At 52.7% G+C, this 13,756-nt stretch overlaps 1 protein-coding gene across 1 annotated transcript in view; it reads left to right on the forward strand.

Moving 5' to 3' along the window:
- LOC306919083 (uncharacterized protein) overlaps positions 1 to 6,025 on the forward strand; it is a gene marked incomplete at its 5' end in the record, with an annotated part of 173,064 nt that extends 167,039 nt beyond the window's left edge. Inside the window, 15 exons of the mRNA XM_079531918.1 lie at positions 1,389 to 1,511; positions 1,592 to 1,660; positions 1,747 to 1,830; positions 1,915 to 1,947; positions 2,105 to 2,323; positions 2,470 to 2,641; positions 2,714 to 2,940; positions 3,072 to 3,143; positions 3,292 to 3,455; positions 3,937 to 4,185; positions 4,270 to 4,555; positions 4,675 to 4,974; positions 5,089 to 5,136; positions 5,290 to 5,400; positions 5,615 to 6,025. Of these exons, the coding sequence (XP_079388044.1) occupies positions 1,389 to 1,511; positions 1,592 to 1,660; positions 1,747 to 1,830; positions 1,915 to 1,947; positions 2,105 to 2,323; positions 2,470 to 2,641; positions 2,714 to 2,940; positions 3,072 to 3,143; positions 3,292 to 3,455; positions 3,937 to 4,185; positions 4,270 to 4,555; positions 4,675 to 4,974; positions 5,089 to 5,136; positions 5,290 to 5,400; positions 5,615 to 5,841 (2,384 nt within the window). The 3' untranslated portion in view covers positions 5,842 to 6,025. The remainder of the gene's footprint in view (positions 1 to 1,388; positions 1,512 to 1,591; positions 1,661 to 1,746; positions 1,831 to 1,914; positions 1,948 to 2,104; positions 2,324 to 2,469; positions 2,642 to 2,713; positions 2,941 to 3,071; positions 3,144 to 3,291; positions 3,456 to 3,936; positions 4,186 to 4,269; positions 4,556 to 4,674; positions 4,975 to 5,088; positions 5,137 to 5,289; positions 5,401 to 5,614) is intronic.
- Between the last annotated feature and the right edge of the window lie 7,731 nt (positions 6,026 to 13,756).

The raw sequence follows: 13,756 nt of genomic DNA on the forward strand, positions 1-13,756 counted from the left end.
GGGAGAGAGTGCTGCAAGCTGCTAGATAACTCACATTACAATCAACTGAATCCTGCATTCCAACAACGCATCAACATGCCTGTGAGTAAATATTCTATATTTTTGGGGCCTATGATTTGGTGGTTAGATTTTGCTAGATTTTGGGTTAGGTTTTGGTGAAGTATAATTGATTTTCATTTTCAACATGTGTGTACATTTTGGGGAGCAGAGAATAATTCTATCAAAATGGTTTTAAAAAGGGATGGATTTCTGGATGGAGAAATCAACAATGGAAAACCTTTCCATTAACTGTACTAATCCCAATTTTTAACTTTTTTTTTAGGCTACCGTGGACAAAGTCCATTGTCCAATATGCTCAAAGGTGGTCTTCCTTACCTCCCACCTGAAAAAAGGCCACAAGGTCACAAATAATGTGGAGAGGCTTCTCATCCAGGACTATGCATATGGAAGGTAAAGTTGACTCCTGCAGTGTTATTTTTTAATGAGAACATGATTATTGTGTAATGGTGCGCTTTCTACACTGGTTTGGCTTACCTTGTATACATTTGTTTTGTAACTGTAGAGTCAAAAAAATGGACTATCCCACCTGTGACATTTGTGGCAAGAAGAACAATGCACGCATTGATAAGCATCTTGCTGACGTCCACCTGATAGAAGTAAGTTAATTATGTGTGCTTGCTACTTAACCACTTAAACCTTAGCATTGGTATTGCGAAGAAAGCTGAAAAAAGCCTGCTATGTTAGGGTATTTTGCACTGTTATTGGGCCAATACCCTAAAACTCTGCAACCCAGCTAAGTATTAACCTCTCTTACTTTTTCACCCAATTACCAGTCATCACCCTAACCGGTTCAAGTGGTTAACAACTAGAACCACCCAAACAAATAATTATAGTAAATTGTGTCCCAGATTGTTGAGACCTGATATTGGGTTAAAACAGATATGTGTCAGCTTGCATGTCTTATTCTCTAAAAAAAATCCCAATTAGGGGGCAACATGGCCTAACCCTTTGGAAAGACTTTCCCCCAGTTGGCTTCTGAGGGCCCCCGTGACATGGTGACCCCTAGAAGTCAAATCCTGTCAGGGAACACGCATTGGGTCAAAGTAGAATGCCAATGAATAGGAACCTCACTACCCCAACATCCTGTGATTGACCCGGTTGTACATTATTTTAACCTGTTGCTTTTCAACAGGGGGATGAAAAAAAGAGACTTGTAACAGCAGCGAAGCGCTTCTTGACCATCAGCAAATTGGCTGCCCTACGGGCCACGGGTGTCGGAATGGTCAGCCGGCTTGACCTGTTCGAAAGAGGCAGGTCCAATTACCATTGCAATTGTAAGTATACTTGTGTTGTTTTAAGGTCAACTACATTAATGTTTTTTTTAACAGCTACAGTGCCCAGTGCCCAGTGCCCAGTGCCCAGCACCCAGGCCCAGCGCCCAGGACCAGTGCCCAGGGCCCAGCGCCCAGTGCCCAGCCCTCCAGATAATCAGGCCAACCCCACCCAGCTGAGTAAGAACGATCACATTTCCAATTGTAAGAATACTTGTGTTGTTTAAGGGCAACTACATTAATAATGTTTATTTCAACAGCGACTGACGAAGTGGATGAGGTGTGCAGGGCCCTTGACCTGCTTGGGCCTACCTCCGACTCTATTGAGCGTAAGTGCAATTACTCATCCAATTGTGAGAATATACAATTGTGTTTTGTGTCCTTACATCTAGATTCATGATGTTTGTTTCAACAGCTCCAGGTGACGACATGTCCTCACCAGGTCCGGTGACACCTGTCACCTATGGGATGTCACCTCCGTCAACGTCAGGCGTTAAATGTGAGGGCAATAATTGTTCCAAATTGTAAGGATACTTGTGTTTGACAGCAAGGATATCCATATTAATGATGTTTGTTTTAACAGATCTGCCTACCAACCGCCCTTCAGGTCAAAAAGGTGAGAAAAATACTCTTCAAGTTAGGGTCTTTTGCATTTATGGGGTCATTTAACATAGGGATTGATATGAAGTTGTGCCTGACCAAATCAATATTGAATAATAAGGATGTTTGACAGCTTATCTATATTAATTATGTTTCTTCAAATTCAACCCCAGTCTGCTCGCAGTCGGCCTGCGTGGACCTGCGGGCAGAGTTTGAGAGGATTTTGGGTGAGAACCTGGAGCTGAGGAGGAGGCTGATGGAGCTCGAAACATTTAAAAAGGTCCACCTCACCCCGGTCAAGGGCACCGGCAGAAAGGCCACCCCGGTCAAGGGCACCGGCAGAAAGGCCACCGAGAAGACAAAGCTCTCGGAGGGGGAGCAGGGCCTCTTTTGTAAGTATTCTTTTCATTTTTACATTTTCTTAAATGGAATTTGTTAGTGACTTTGAGGATTTACGACATGTTGACGTGTGTCCTTTTGAAATGGGAAAAAAACATTTAAATCCTGTATTCACTCACAAATGTGTTTCTGTCAACAGCCATCATCATTGATGATTGGGTGGAACATCTTGTCTCTTTGAGACAAGACGACCCAAAATACCTGGACAACCAGCAGCAAAGAGGCAGACGTGCAGCTAAGGTCTGCAAGAGCCTGGGCTGTGTGGGGAAAGCCCACCTCCGTCCCCTCCTGGACCTGGACAAGACCAGAGAGTAGGTAGAGTCCACAGAGTTTCCACCAAAGACTAACTCCTTAGTTTTTAACTCATATATTGTCTTTCACAGCTTCTTTAGAGCACTGTCCAAAACGGCCAAACCCGGCACGTTAAAGACCTATGTTCTCGACTTTTTGGGCTTCCTGAGACACGTCAAAGGTGTACCCAGGTTCAGGAAGCAGTCCACCCTCACCCAGGTAGAGCTTGATAGTGTCCAGTACAGCATGTCGGCGATGCAGAAGAGCCTCACCGTCCCCTTGCTCGCCCAGAAATATGCAGTCCTCGTTAAGAAATCGAGTGAGTGTATTTACAGACCGTAATGTCATAGTTTTTTGGTTTGTCCAAGACACTGTATTCTCTATCAAACACAATGCCACAGCACACAGTAAGACCTTTATCTTAAACTAATTGTATGCATTTCTATACAGACGAGGAGCTGGACATAAATATGGAGATGAGGTTCCTGAAGGTCGCCGAGGATCGGCTGCCGGGGCTGCTCGGTAAGTAAACTTGTAAAGAAATATTCCTTTGAAGAAAGAAATAATGATACTTACCAGTGGACCTGCAACAAAAGGAATATTCAACACAAGTTGATATGTGTACCGGTTGTTAAACAAATGCCAAGTTTAAACTATCTTTTCTTTTTAGAACAACTCCAGGCCTGCTTCACACTCAATGCTGTGCAGGAGATACATGGGTTCCTGGCCGGATTCCTTGCGATCACGCACGGCCATCGGGCCGGTGTGTTCAAGAACCTGACAGTGTCTGAAGTGAACGATGCCAAACCCTCCAAGAGCGGATTTGTGATTTATGTGAGTCAAGACTTCTAACGATTCCATTATCAATGTGTATTTTTGTGGTACCATTATATTGGTAGAATTATTGGGGTCCCTGTTCCACATTTCATTAAACTAAAGAGGTTTATGTGATCAGGGTTAGTATGGTGACACTTTTTTGGGTGGAAACCTGAATGGACTTGATGGAAATTGTTTGCCCAACTTCTTATCATATACATTTATATTTACAACCAAAAAGTAATACATTCTATTTTCACCAACTTCCAGTGGTCTTATCATGTCTAAATGTCTTTGTGTGGTACCGTTATGTTGGTAGAATTATTGGGGTCCCTATAAACACCACTTTTCAGTGAACGTGCTCCATAAGAGGTTTCTGTGATCAGGGTTAGTATGGCGACACTTTTTTGGGTGGAAAACTTAATTGATTTGATAGGAAATGGTTTTCCCAACTTATTTTTCAACCCTAACATCAAACAATGATATCCACCTGTGGTAGGTTCGAAATCACAAATCATTCAACAGCCACGGTCCTGCCCCCCTGGCCTTGAAGAGGGAAGAGCTGCAGTGGCTGCTCGAACTCATAAACACCACCAAGTGTCAGGGGACCAGCACTGAACTTGTGTTTTGCACCAGCGGGGGGAAGGAGGTGCGAAACCTCGGAAAAAGAATTGAGAAGGTGTGGGGAATACTTGGGCTTGAAGGGAAGCCAACCTTCAACCTCATCAGGTCCTCAGCATCCAGCAAGGTAAATCTTTCAGACCAAGCACGTTTAACAGACAACTATTAAAGTTAAGTAGTATGATTTAGATCCTTTCTCTTCCATTCAAAGGCACGGAAAAGCCTTGATGTGACCAGCCGGGCAAAGGTCAGCAAGGCGATGAAGCATTCGGAGGAGACAGCCAGCCGCTTCTATATGAGCATCGCCGATGAGGAGGAGGTCATGACGGCCCGCGTCCTCCTCATGGAGGGGTACAAGCAGTGCAAGGCGGCGAAGGACAGCAGAGAGGCACGGGAGAAGGAACGGGAGGAGGCAGACGAGGACAAAAGGGAGGAGGCAATCAACGTCTCGGACACAAGCAACAGTGACTGTGATGTCCTGTATGATGATCGCTCCGGTGAGTGCCAATGCTGTACACGTATGCAAGATTCTCTTGAACCAAGATATTCAGCAATTACGTTGACCAGTTGACAACACACTATCAGACTAATTATGTTTTGTTCGATATTATTACAGAGTCCTCGACTTCATCTGAGGAGGAACAGGAGGAAAGAGGAGGAAAGAAGGAGGAAAGAAGGCTAGCACGAAAGCGGCAACGCTCTCCATCCTCCTCGACTTCATCTGAGGAGGAACAGGAGGAAAGAGGAGGAAAGAAGGAGGAAAGAAGGCTAGCACGAAAGCGGCAACGCTCTCCATCCTCCTCCCCTGTAGTGGTTCTTGTTGATAAAATAAAGTTCACCCCAAGAACAGAGAAGGCACTCAGAAGGATTAAGCCGCAAGACTTGAATCCTAGGATTCGACTGTTCAAAGGCTTAGGTAAGACATTTACAATTACTCTTCAAATTGTAAGAATACTTGTGTGTGACTGGATCAATAGGACTGGAATTGGTCCTGACCACCTATATGTTCTATTTGTTCCAACACCTCCAGAAGGACTAATGCAAAGAAAGGATGCTAACGCAGCTGCAGAGCACAAAAGTGAGAAAAAATACATGTAGAGGGTCCTTGGCCCTTATTGGGATATTTAACATAGGACTTGATATGACATTGGTCCTGACAACCTTCACACATGCAAAACAAAGGACATCGAATAATAATGGTGTCTAACATCCATAATGTTTGTTTCAACAGGAGAGGAGAGGTCAACAGGTGGCCCCCGTCGTGGACGAGTTCCTCACCGGCGTATCCTTCCGCCAATGTTTTCCCTGGGACTCCGTCCCTCCAGCCCAGCAGAGCCACAAGGTGAGAACAATTACTCAAGAGGAATTGGTGTGTGTGTGTGTGTGTGTGTGTGTGTGTGTGTGTGTGTGTGTGTGTGTGTGTGTGTGTGTGTGTGTGTGTGTGTGTGTGTGTGTGTGTGTGTGTGTGTGTGTGTGTGTGTGTGTGTGTGTGTGTGTGTGTGTGTGTGTGTGTGTGTGTGTCAGTAAAACTAAATAAATCATCTTTATTTCAACAGATAAAGCTCCCCGAGTAGTGGAAGGATCCACTGGAGGACTTCCACAACCTCCTTTCCCTGCCTCCCCCCCTCCTCCCACTACCTCCCTCATCCTCTTCCGAGACTCTGAGGCTGAGGAAGCCTCCCCCCTCCTCCCACTACCCCCCCCATCCGCTTCCAAGACTGAGGCTACCCCACTACCCCACCCCATCCAATTTGAAGACTCTGAGAACGAGGAAGCCTTCTAGCCCTGGCTAGATGTGAGCCGAACAGCACGGCTGTTTCTTTTTGTTTGTTTTAATTTTTTTCTCATTTAAGTCACCTGAGGCAGGTCGTTTTATTTTGTTTTTATCCCCAACCCCATTGTTTTATTTGTGTTGTGTGCCTTTGATAAGGCTATTGTGTTTCAGGCACAGTTGCCTCGTGTGTGTGTGTGTGTGTGTGTGTGTGTGTGTGTGTGTGTGTGTGTGTGTGTGTGTGTGTGTGTGTGTGTGTGTGTGTGTGTGTGTGTGTGTGTGTGTGTGTGTGTGTGTGTGTGTGTGTGTGTGTGTGTGTGTGTGTGTGTGTGTGTGCGTGAAAAAATAATAAATGTTTGAACTTTGAGCTATGGTTGTTTCTTTCAAGACTTTGGTTGGCCAGGGATACGTGTGAGGCTTTGGTTAAGATTTAGAGATAATTCATGTAATTGATATGCTATTGGGCTGGGTTGATGGGTTCTGGGGCTAACATAGGGTTTAGGGACAATTTTGGGTGAAAAATGAATGGACTTGATAAGATATTGGGGTGCCCAATTCCGTATCAATTCCATTCATTCCTCACCCAATATCTGAAACTGGCTTAGGGATTGGGGGGGCACTTTGGGGGGACACTGTGGGGCACTGTCTGGGGAGGCACTTGGGGGACACTTGGGGGGGCACTGTCTTGGGAGGCATTGGGGGGGGGCACTGGGGGGACACTGGGGGCACTGTCTGGGGATGGACTGGGGGGGCACTTGGGGGAACTGTCTGGGGAGGCACTTGGGGGACACTGGGGGGGCACTGTCTGGGGGGGCACTTGGGGAGGCACTGGGGGGGGGGGCACTGAGGGGGCACTGTCTGGGGAGGCACTGGGGGGACAGTGGGGACTTTTTGGTTGAAAAAAATATTGATTTGATATATTTGGTATACCCAATTCCATATCAATTCCAATGTATGCTTACCCAATATCTGAAACCGGAAGTGAGTCCTTTTTTGGGTGGAAAAAGGAATTGATTTGATAAGATATTGTTTACCCAATTCCATATCCATTCCATTCAATTAGGGTTACCCAATTCCATTCTGAAATGCAGGTGGGCGGGGCTTAGGGCTAACTCTAACCATAACCTGGGGCTTAGGCACTTGGGGGGGGGGGGGGGGGACACTGTCTGGGAAGGCACTGGGGGACCCTGGGGGGGGCACTTGGGGGGGGCACTGTCTGGGGAGGCATTGGGGGGGCACTTGGGGGGGGGCACTGTCTTGGGAGGCATTGGGGGGCACTTGGGGCGGGGGGCACTTGGTGGACACTGGGAGGGGCACTTGGGGGGGCACTGTCTGGGGAGGCACTTGGGGGACACTGGGGGGAACTGTCTTGGGAGGCATTGGGGGGGCACTTGGGGGGGGCACTGGGGGGACACTGTCTGGGGATGGACAGGGACTTGGGGGAACTGTCTGGGGAGGCACTTGGGGGACACTGGGGGGCACTGTCTGGGGAGGCACTTGGGGGACACTGTCTTGGGAGGCATTGGGGGGCACTTGGGGGGGGGGCACTGGGGGGACACTGGGGGGCACTGTCTGGGGATGGACTGGGATTTGGGGGAACTGTCTGGGGAGGCACTTGGGGGACACTGGGGGGGCACTGTCTGGGGAGGCACTTGGGGGACACTTGGGGGGGCACTGAAAAAAAATTCAGGCACTGGGGGTGGGGGGCACTTGGGGAGGCACTGGGGGGGCACTTGGGGAAGCACTGGGGGGGGGCACTGAGGGGGCACTGTCTGGGGAGGCACTAGGGGGACACTGGGGGACACTGGGGGGGAGAAACTGGAAGTGAGACTTTTTGGGTGAAAAAAATGAATTGATTTGATAAGATATTGGGGTGCCCAATTCCATATAAATTCCATTCATTTTTCACCCAATATCTGAAAACCGAAAGTGATACCTGTTTGGGTGAAGAAATGAATTGATTTGATAAGATATTGGGGTGCCCGATTCCGTATCAATTCCATTAATTTCTCACCCAATATCTGAAACTGGAAGTGATACCTTCTTGGGTGAAGAAATGAATTGATTTGATAAGATATTGGGGTGCCCAATTCCATATCAATTCCATTCCATTAGGGTTACCCAATTCCATATCAATTCCATTCTGAAATGCAGGTGGGCGGGGCTTAGGGCTAACCCTAACCCTAACCCAGGGGCTTAGGCACTTGGGGGGTGGGGCACTGTCTGGGGAGGTATTGGGGGGGCACTTGGGGGGGGGGGGGGCAGTGGGGTGACACTGGGGGCCACTGTCTGGGGATGGACTGGGGGGGCACTTGGGGGACACTTGGGGGGGGCAATGTCTGTGGAGGCACTTGGGGAACACTTGGGGGGCACTTGAGGAGGCACTGGGTGGGGGCACTGAGGGGGCACTGTCTGGGGAGGCACTGGGGTGGCACTTGGGGGCACTGTCTGGGGAGGCACTTGGGGGACACTGGGGGGGCACTTAGGGTTACACTTAGTCATTTTTTCGATTTTGTTTACCCAATTCCATATCAATTCCATTCAATTAGGGTTACCCAATTCCATATCAATTCCATTCTGAAATGCAGGTGGGCGGGGCTTAGGGCTAACCCTAACCCTAACCCAGGGGCTTAGGCACTTGGGGGGGCACTGTCTGGGGAGGCATTGGGGGGCTCTTGGGGGGGGCACTGGTGGGACACTGGGGGGCACTGTCTGGGGATGGACTGGGGGGGCACTTGGGGGAACTGTCTGGGGAGGCACTTGGGGGACACTTGGGGGGGCAATGTCTGGGGAGGCACTTTGGGGACACTTTGGGGGGCACTTGGGGGGGCACTGTCTGGGGAGGCACTTGGGGGACACTGGGGGGGCACTTGGGGAAGCACTGGGGGGGGCACTGAGGGGGCACTGTCTGGGGAGGCACTAGGGGGACACTGGGGGACACTGGGGGGGAGAAACCGGAAGTGAGACTTTTTGGGTGAAAAAAATGAATTGATTTGATAAGATATTGGGGTGCCCAATTCCATATAAATTCCATTCATTTTTCACCCAATATCTGAAAACCGAAAGTGATACCTGTTTGGGTGAAGAAATGAATTGATTTGTTAAGATATTGGTGTGCCCGATTCCGTATCAATTCCATTCATTTCTCACCCAATATCTGAAACTGGAAGTGATACCTTCTTGGGTGAAGAAATTAATTGATTTGATAAGATATTGGGGTGCCCAATTCCATATCAATTCCATTCCATTAGGGTTACCCAATTCCATATCAATTCCATTCTGAAATGCAGGTGGGCGGGGCTTAGGGCTAACCCTAACCCTAACCCAGGGGCTTAGGCACTTGGGGGGTGGGGCACTGTCTGGGGAGGTATTGGGGGGGCACTTGGGGGGGGGGGCAGTGGGGTGACACTGGGGGCCACTGTCTGGGGATGGACTGGGGGGGCACTTGGGGGAACTGTCTGGGGAGGCACTTGGGGGACACTTGGGGGGCACTTGAGGAGGCACTGGGTGGGGGCACTGAGGGGGCACTGTCTGGGGAGGCACTGGGGTGGCACTTGGGGGCACTGTCTGGGGAGGCACTTGGGGGACACTGGGGGGGCACTTAGGGTTACACTTAGTCATTTTTTCGATTTTGTTTACCCAATTCCATATCAATTCCATTCAATTAGGGTTACCCAATTCCATATCAATTCCATTCTGAAATGCAGGTGGGCGGGGCTTAGGGCTAACCCTAACCCTAACCCAGGGGCTTAGGCACTTGGGGGGGCACTGTCTGGGGAGGCATTGGGGGGCTCTTGGGGGGGCACTGGTGGGACACTGGGGGGCACTGTCTGGGGATGGACTGGGGGGGCACTTGGGGGAACTGTCTGGGTAGGCACTTGGGGGACACTTGGGGGGGCAATGTCTGGGGAGGCACTTTGGGGACACTTGGGGGGGCACTGTCTGGGGAGGCACTTGGGGGACACTGGGGGGCACTGTCTTGGGAGGCATTGGGGGGGCACTTGGGGGGGGCACTGGGGGACACTGTCTGGGGATGGACAGGGACTTGGGGGAACTGTCTGGGGAGGCACTTGGGGGACACTGGGGGGCACTGTCTGGGGAGGCACTTGGGGGGCACTTGGGGGGGCACTGTCTGGGGAGGCACTGGGGGGACACTGGGGGGAGAAACCGGAAGTGAGACTTTTTGGGTGAAAAATGAATGGACTTGATAGGATATTGGGGTGCCCAATTCCATATCAATTCCATTCATTTTTCACCCAATATCTGAAACTGCAGGTGGGCGGGGCTTAGGGATATTATTTTGGCCAAAATGGGGGGGATTGGGGGGGCACTTTGGGGGGCACTGTCTGGGGAGGCACTGTGGGGACACTGGGGGTGGGGGGAACTTGGGGGACACTGTCTGGGGAGGCACTGGGGGGCACTTGGTGGGGCACTGTCTGGGGAGGGACTGGGGGGACACTGGTGGGAAACTTGGGAGGGCACTGTCTGGGGAGGCACTGGGGGGACACTGGGGGGGCACTTGGGGACACTGGGGGGGCACTTGGGGGGCACTGGGGGGGCACTTGGGGGGAGCACTGTCTGGGGAGGCACTGGGGGACACTGGGGGGTACTGTCTGGGGAGGCACTGGGGGGCACTGTCTGGGGAGGCACTTCGGGGGCACTTGGGGGGCACTGTCTGGGGAGGCACTTGGGGGGCACTTGCGGGGCACTGTCTGGGGAGGCACTGGGGGGACACTGGGGGGGAGAAACCGGAAGTGAGACTTTTTGGGTGAAAAATGAATGGACTTGATAAGATATTGGGGTGCCCAATTCTGTATCAATTCCATTCATTTTTCACCCAATATCTGAAAACCGGAGGTGATACTTTTTGGGTGACAAATGAATGGACTTGATAAGATATTGGGGTGCCCAATTCCATATCAATTCCATTCATTTTTCACCCAATATCTGAAACTGCAGGTGGGCGGGGCTTAGGGATATTATTTTGGCCAAAATGGGGGGGATTGGGGGGGCACTTTGGGGGGGACTGTCTGGGGAGGCACTGTGGGGACACTGGGGGTGGGGGGAACTTGGGGAGGCACTGGGGGGACACTGAGGGGGCACTGTCTGGGGAGGCACTGGGGGGACACTGGGGGGGCACTTGGGGACACTGGGGGTGGGGGGAACTTGGGGGGCACTTGGGGGGCACTGGGGGGACACTGGGGGGGCACTTGGGGGGAGCACTGTCTGGGGAGGCACTGGGGGGACATTGGGGGACACTGGGGGGGCACTGTCTGGGGAGGCACTGGGGGGACACTGGGGGGGCACTTGGTGGGGCACTGTCTGGGGAGGGACTGGGGGGACACTGGTGGGGCACTTGGGGGGGGGCACTGTCTAGGGATGCACTGGGGGGACACTGGGGGACACGGGGGGCACTTGGGGGACACTGGGGGGGCACTTGGGGGCACTGGGGGGACACTGGGGGACACTGGGGGGGGGGGGCTACTTGGGGGGAGCACTGTCTGGGGAGGCACTTGGGGGGGCACTGTCTGGGGAGGCACTGGGGGGACACTGGGGGACATGGGGGGGCACTGGGGGGACACTGTGGGGGCACTTGGGGGCCACTGGGGGGACACTGGGGGACACTGGGGGCGGTACTTGGGGGGAGCACTGTCTGGGGAGGCACTTGCGGGGCACTTGGAGGGGCACTGTCTGGGGAGGCACTGGGGGGACACTGGGGGGCACTGTCTGGGGAGGCACTTGGGGGGCACTTGGGGGGGCACTGTCTGGGGAGGCACTGGGGGGACACTGGGGGGAGAAACCGGAAGTGAGACTTTTTGGGTGAAAAATGAATGGACTTGATAGGATATTGGGGTGCCCAATTCCATATCAATTCCATTCATTTTTCACCCAATATCTGAAACTGCAGGTGGGCGGGGCTTAGGGATATTATTTTGGCCAAAATGGGGGGGATTGGGGGGGCACTTTGGGGGGCACTGTCTGGGGAGGCACTGTGGGGACACTGGGGGTGGGGGGAACTTGGGGGACACTGTCTGGGGAGGCACTGGGGGGCACTTGGTGGGGCACTGTCTGGGGAGGGACTGGGGGGACACTGGTGGGAAACTTGGGAGGGCACTGTCTGGAGAGGAACTGGGGGGACACTGGGGGGGCACTTGGGGGGAGCACTGTCTACGGAGGCACTGGCACAATATCTGAAACCCGGAGGTGATACTTTTTGGGTGAAAAATGAATGGACTTGATAGGATATTGGTGTGCCCAATTCCATATCAATTCCATTCATTTTTCACCCAATATCTGAAACTGCAGGTGGGCGGGGCTTAGGGATATTATTTTGGCCAAAATGGGGGGGATTGGGGGGGCACTTTGGGGGGCACTGTCTGGGGAGGCACTGTGGGGACACTGGGGGTGGGGGGAACTTGGGGAGGCACTGGGGGGACACTGAGGGGGCACTGTCTGGGGAGGCACTGGGGGGACACTGGGGGGGCACTTGGGGACACTGGGGGGGCACTTGGGGGGCACTGGGGGGGCACTTGGGGGGAGCACTGTCTGGGGAGGCACTGGGGGACACTGGGGGGTACTGTCTTGGGAGGCACTGGGGGGCACTGTCTGGGGAGGCACTTCGGGGGCACTTGGGGGGCACTGTCTGGGGAGGCACTTGGGGGGCACTTGCGGGGCACTGTCTGGGGAGGCACTGGGGGGACACTGGGGGGGAGAAACCGGAAGTGAGACTTTTTGGGTGAAAAATGAATGGACTTGATAAGATATTGGGGTGCCCAATTCTTTATCAATTCCATTCATTTTTCACCCAATATCTGAAAACCGGAGGTGATACTTTTTGGGTGACAAATGAATGGACTTGATAAGATATTGGGGTGCCCAATTCCATATCAATTCCATTCATTTTTCACCCAATATCTGAAACTGCAGGTGGGCGGGGCTTAGGGATATTATTTTGGCCAAAATGGGGGGGATTGGGGGGGCACTTTGGGGGGGACTGTCTGGGGAGGCACTGTGGGGACACTGGGGGTGGGGGGAACTTGGGGAGGCACTGGGGGGACACTGAGGGGGCACTGTCTGGGGAGGCACTGGGGGGACACTGGGGGGGCACTTGGGGACACTGGGGGGGCACTTGGGGGGCACTGGGGGGGCACTTGGGGGGAGCACTGTCTGGGGAGGCACTGGGGGACACTGGGGGGTACTGTCTGGGGAGGCACTGGGGGGCACTGTCTGGGGAGGCACTTCGGGGGCACTTGGGGGGCACTGTCTGGGGAGGCACTTGGGGGGCACTTGCGGGGCACTGTCTGGGGAGGCACTGGGGGGACACTGGGGGGGAGAAACCGGAAGTGAGACTTTTTGGGTGAAAAATGAATGGACTTGATAAGATATTGGGGTGCCCAATTCTGTATCAATTCCATTCATTTTTCACCCAATATCTGAAAACCGGAGGTGATACTTTTTGGGTGACAAATGAATGGACTTGATAAGATATTGGGGTGCCCAATTCCATATCAATTCCATTCATTTTTCACCCAATATCTGAAACTGCAGGTGGGCGGGGCTTAGGGATATTATTTTGGCCAAAATGGGGGGGATTGGGGGGGCACTTTGGGGGGGACTGTCTGGGGAGGCACTGTGGGGACATTGGGGGTGGGGGGAACTTGGGGAGGCACTGGGGGGACACTGAGGGGGCACTGTCTGGGGAGGCACTGGGGGGACACTGGGGGGGCACTTGGGGACACTGGGGGTGGGGGGAACTTGGGGGGCACTTGGGGGGCACTGGGGGGACACTGGGGGGGCACTTGGGGGGAGCACTGTCTGGGGAGGCACTGGGGGGACATTGGGGGACACTGGGGGGGCACTGTCTGGGGAGGCACTGGGGGGACACTGGGGGGGCACTTGGTGGGGCACTGTCTGGGGAGGGACTGGG

The sequence above is a fragment of the Electrona antarctica genome (assembly GCF_951216825.1).
Source record: "Electrona antarctica genome assembly, contig: scaffold_181, whole genome shotgun sequence".
Taxonomy (NCBI): domain Eukaryota; kingdom Metazoa; phylum Chordata; class Actinopteri; order Myctophiformes; family Myctophidae; genus Electrona; species Electrona antarctica.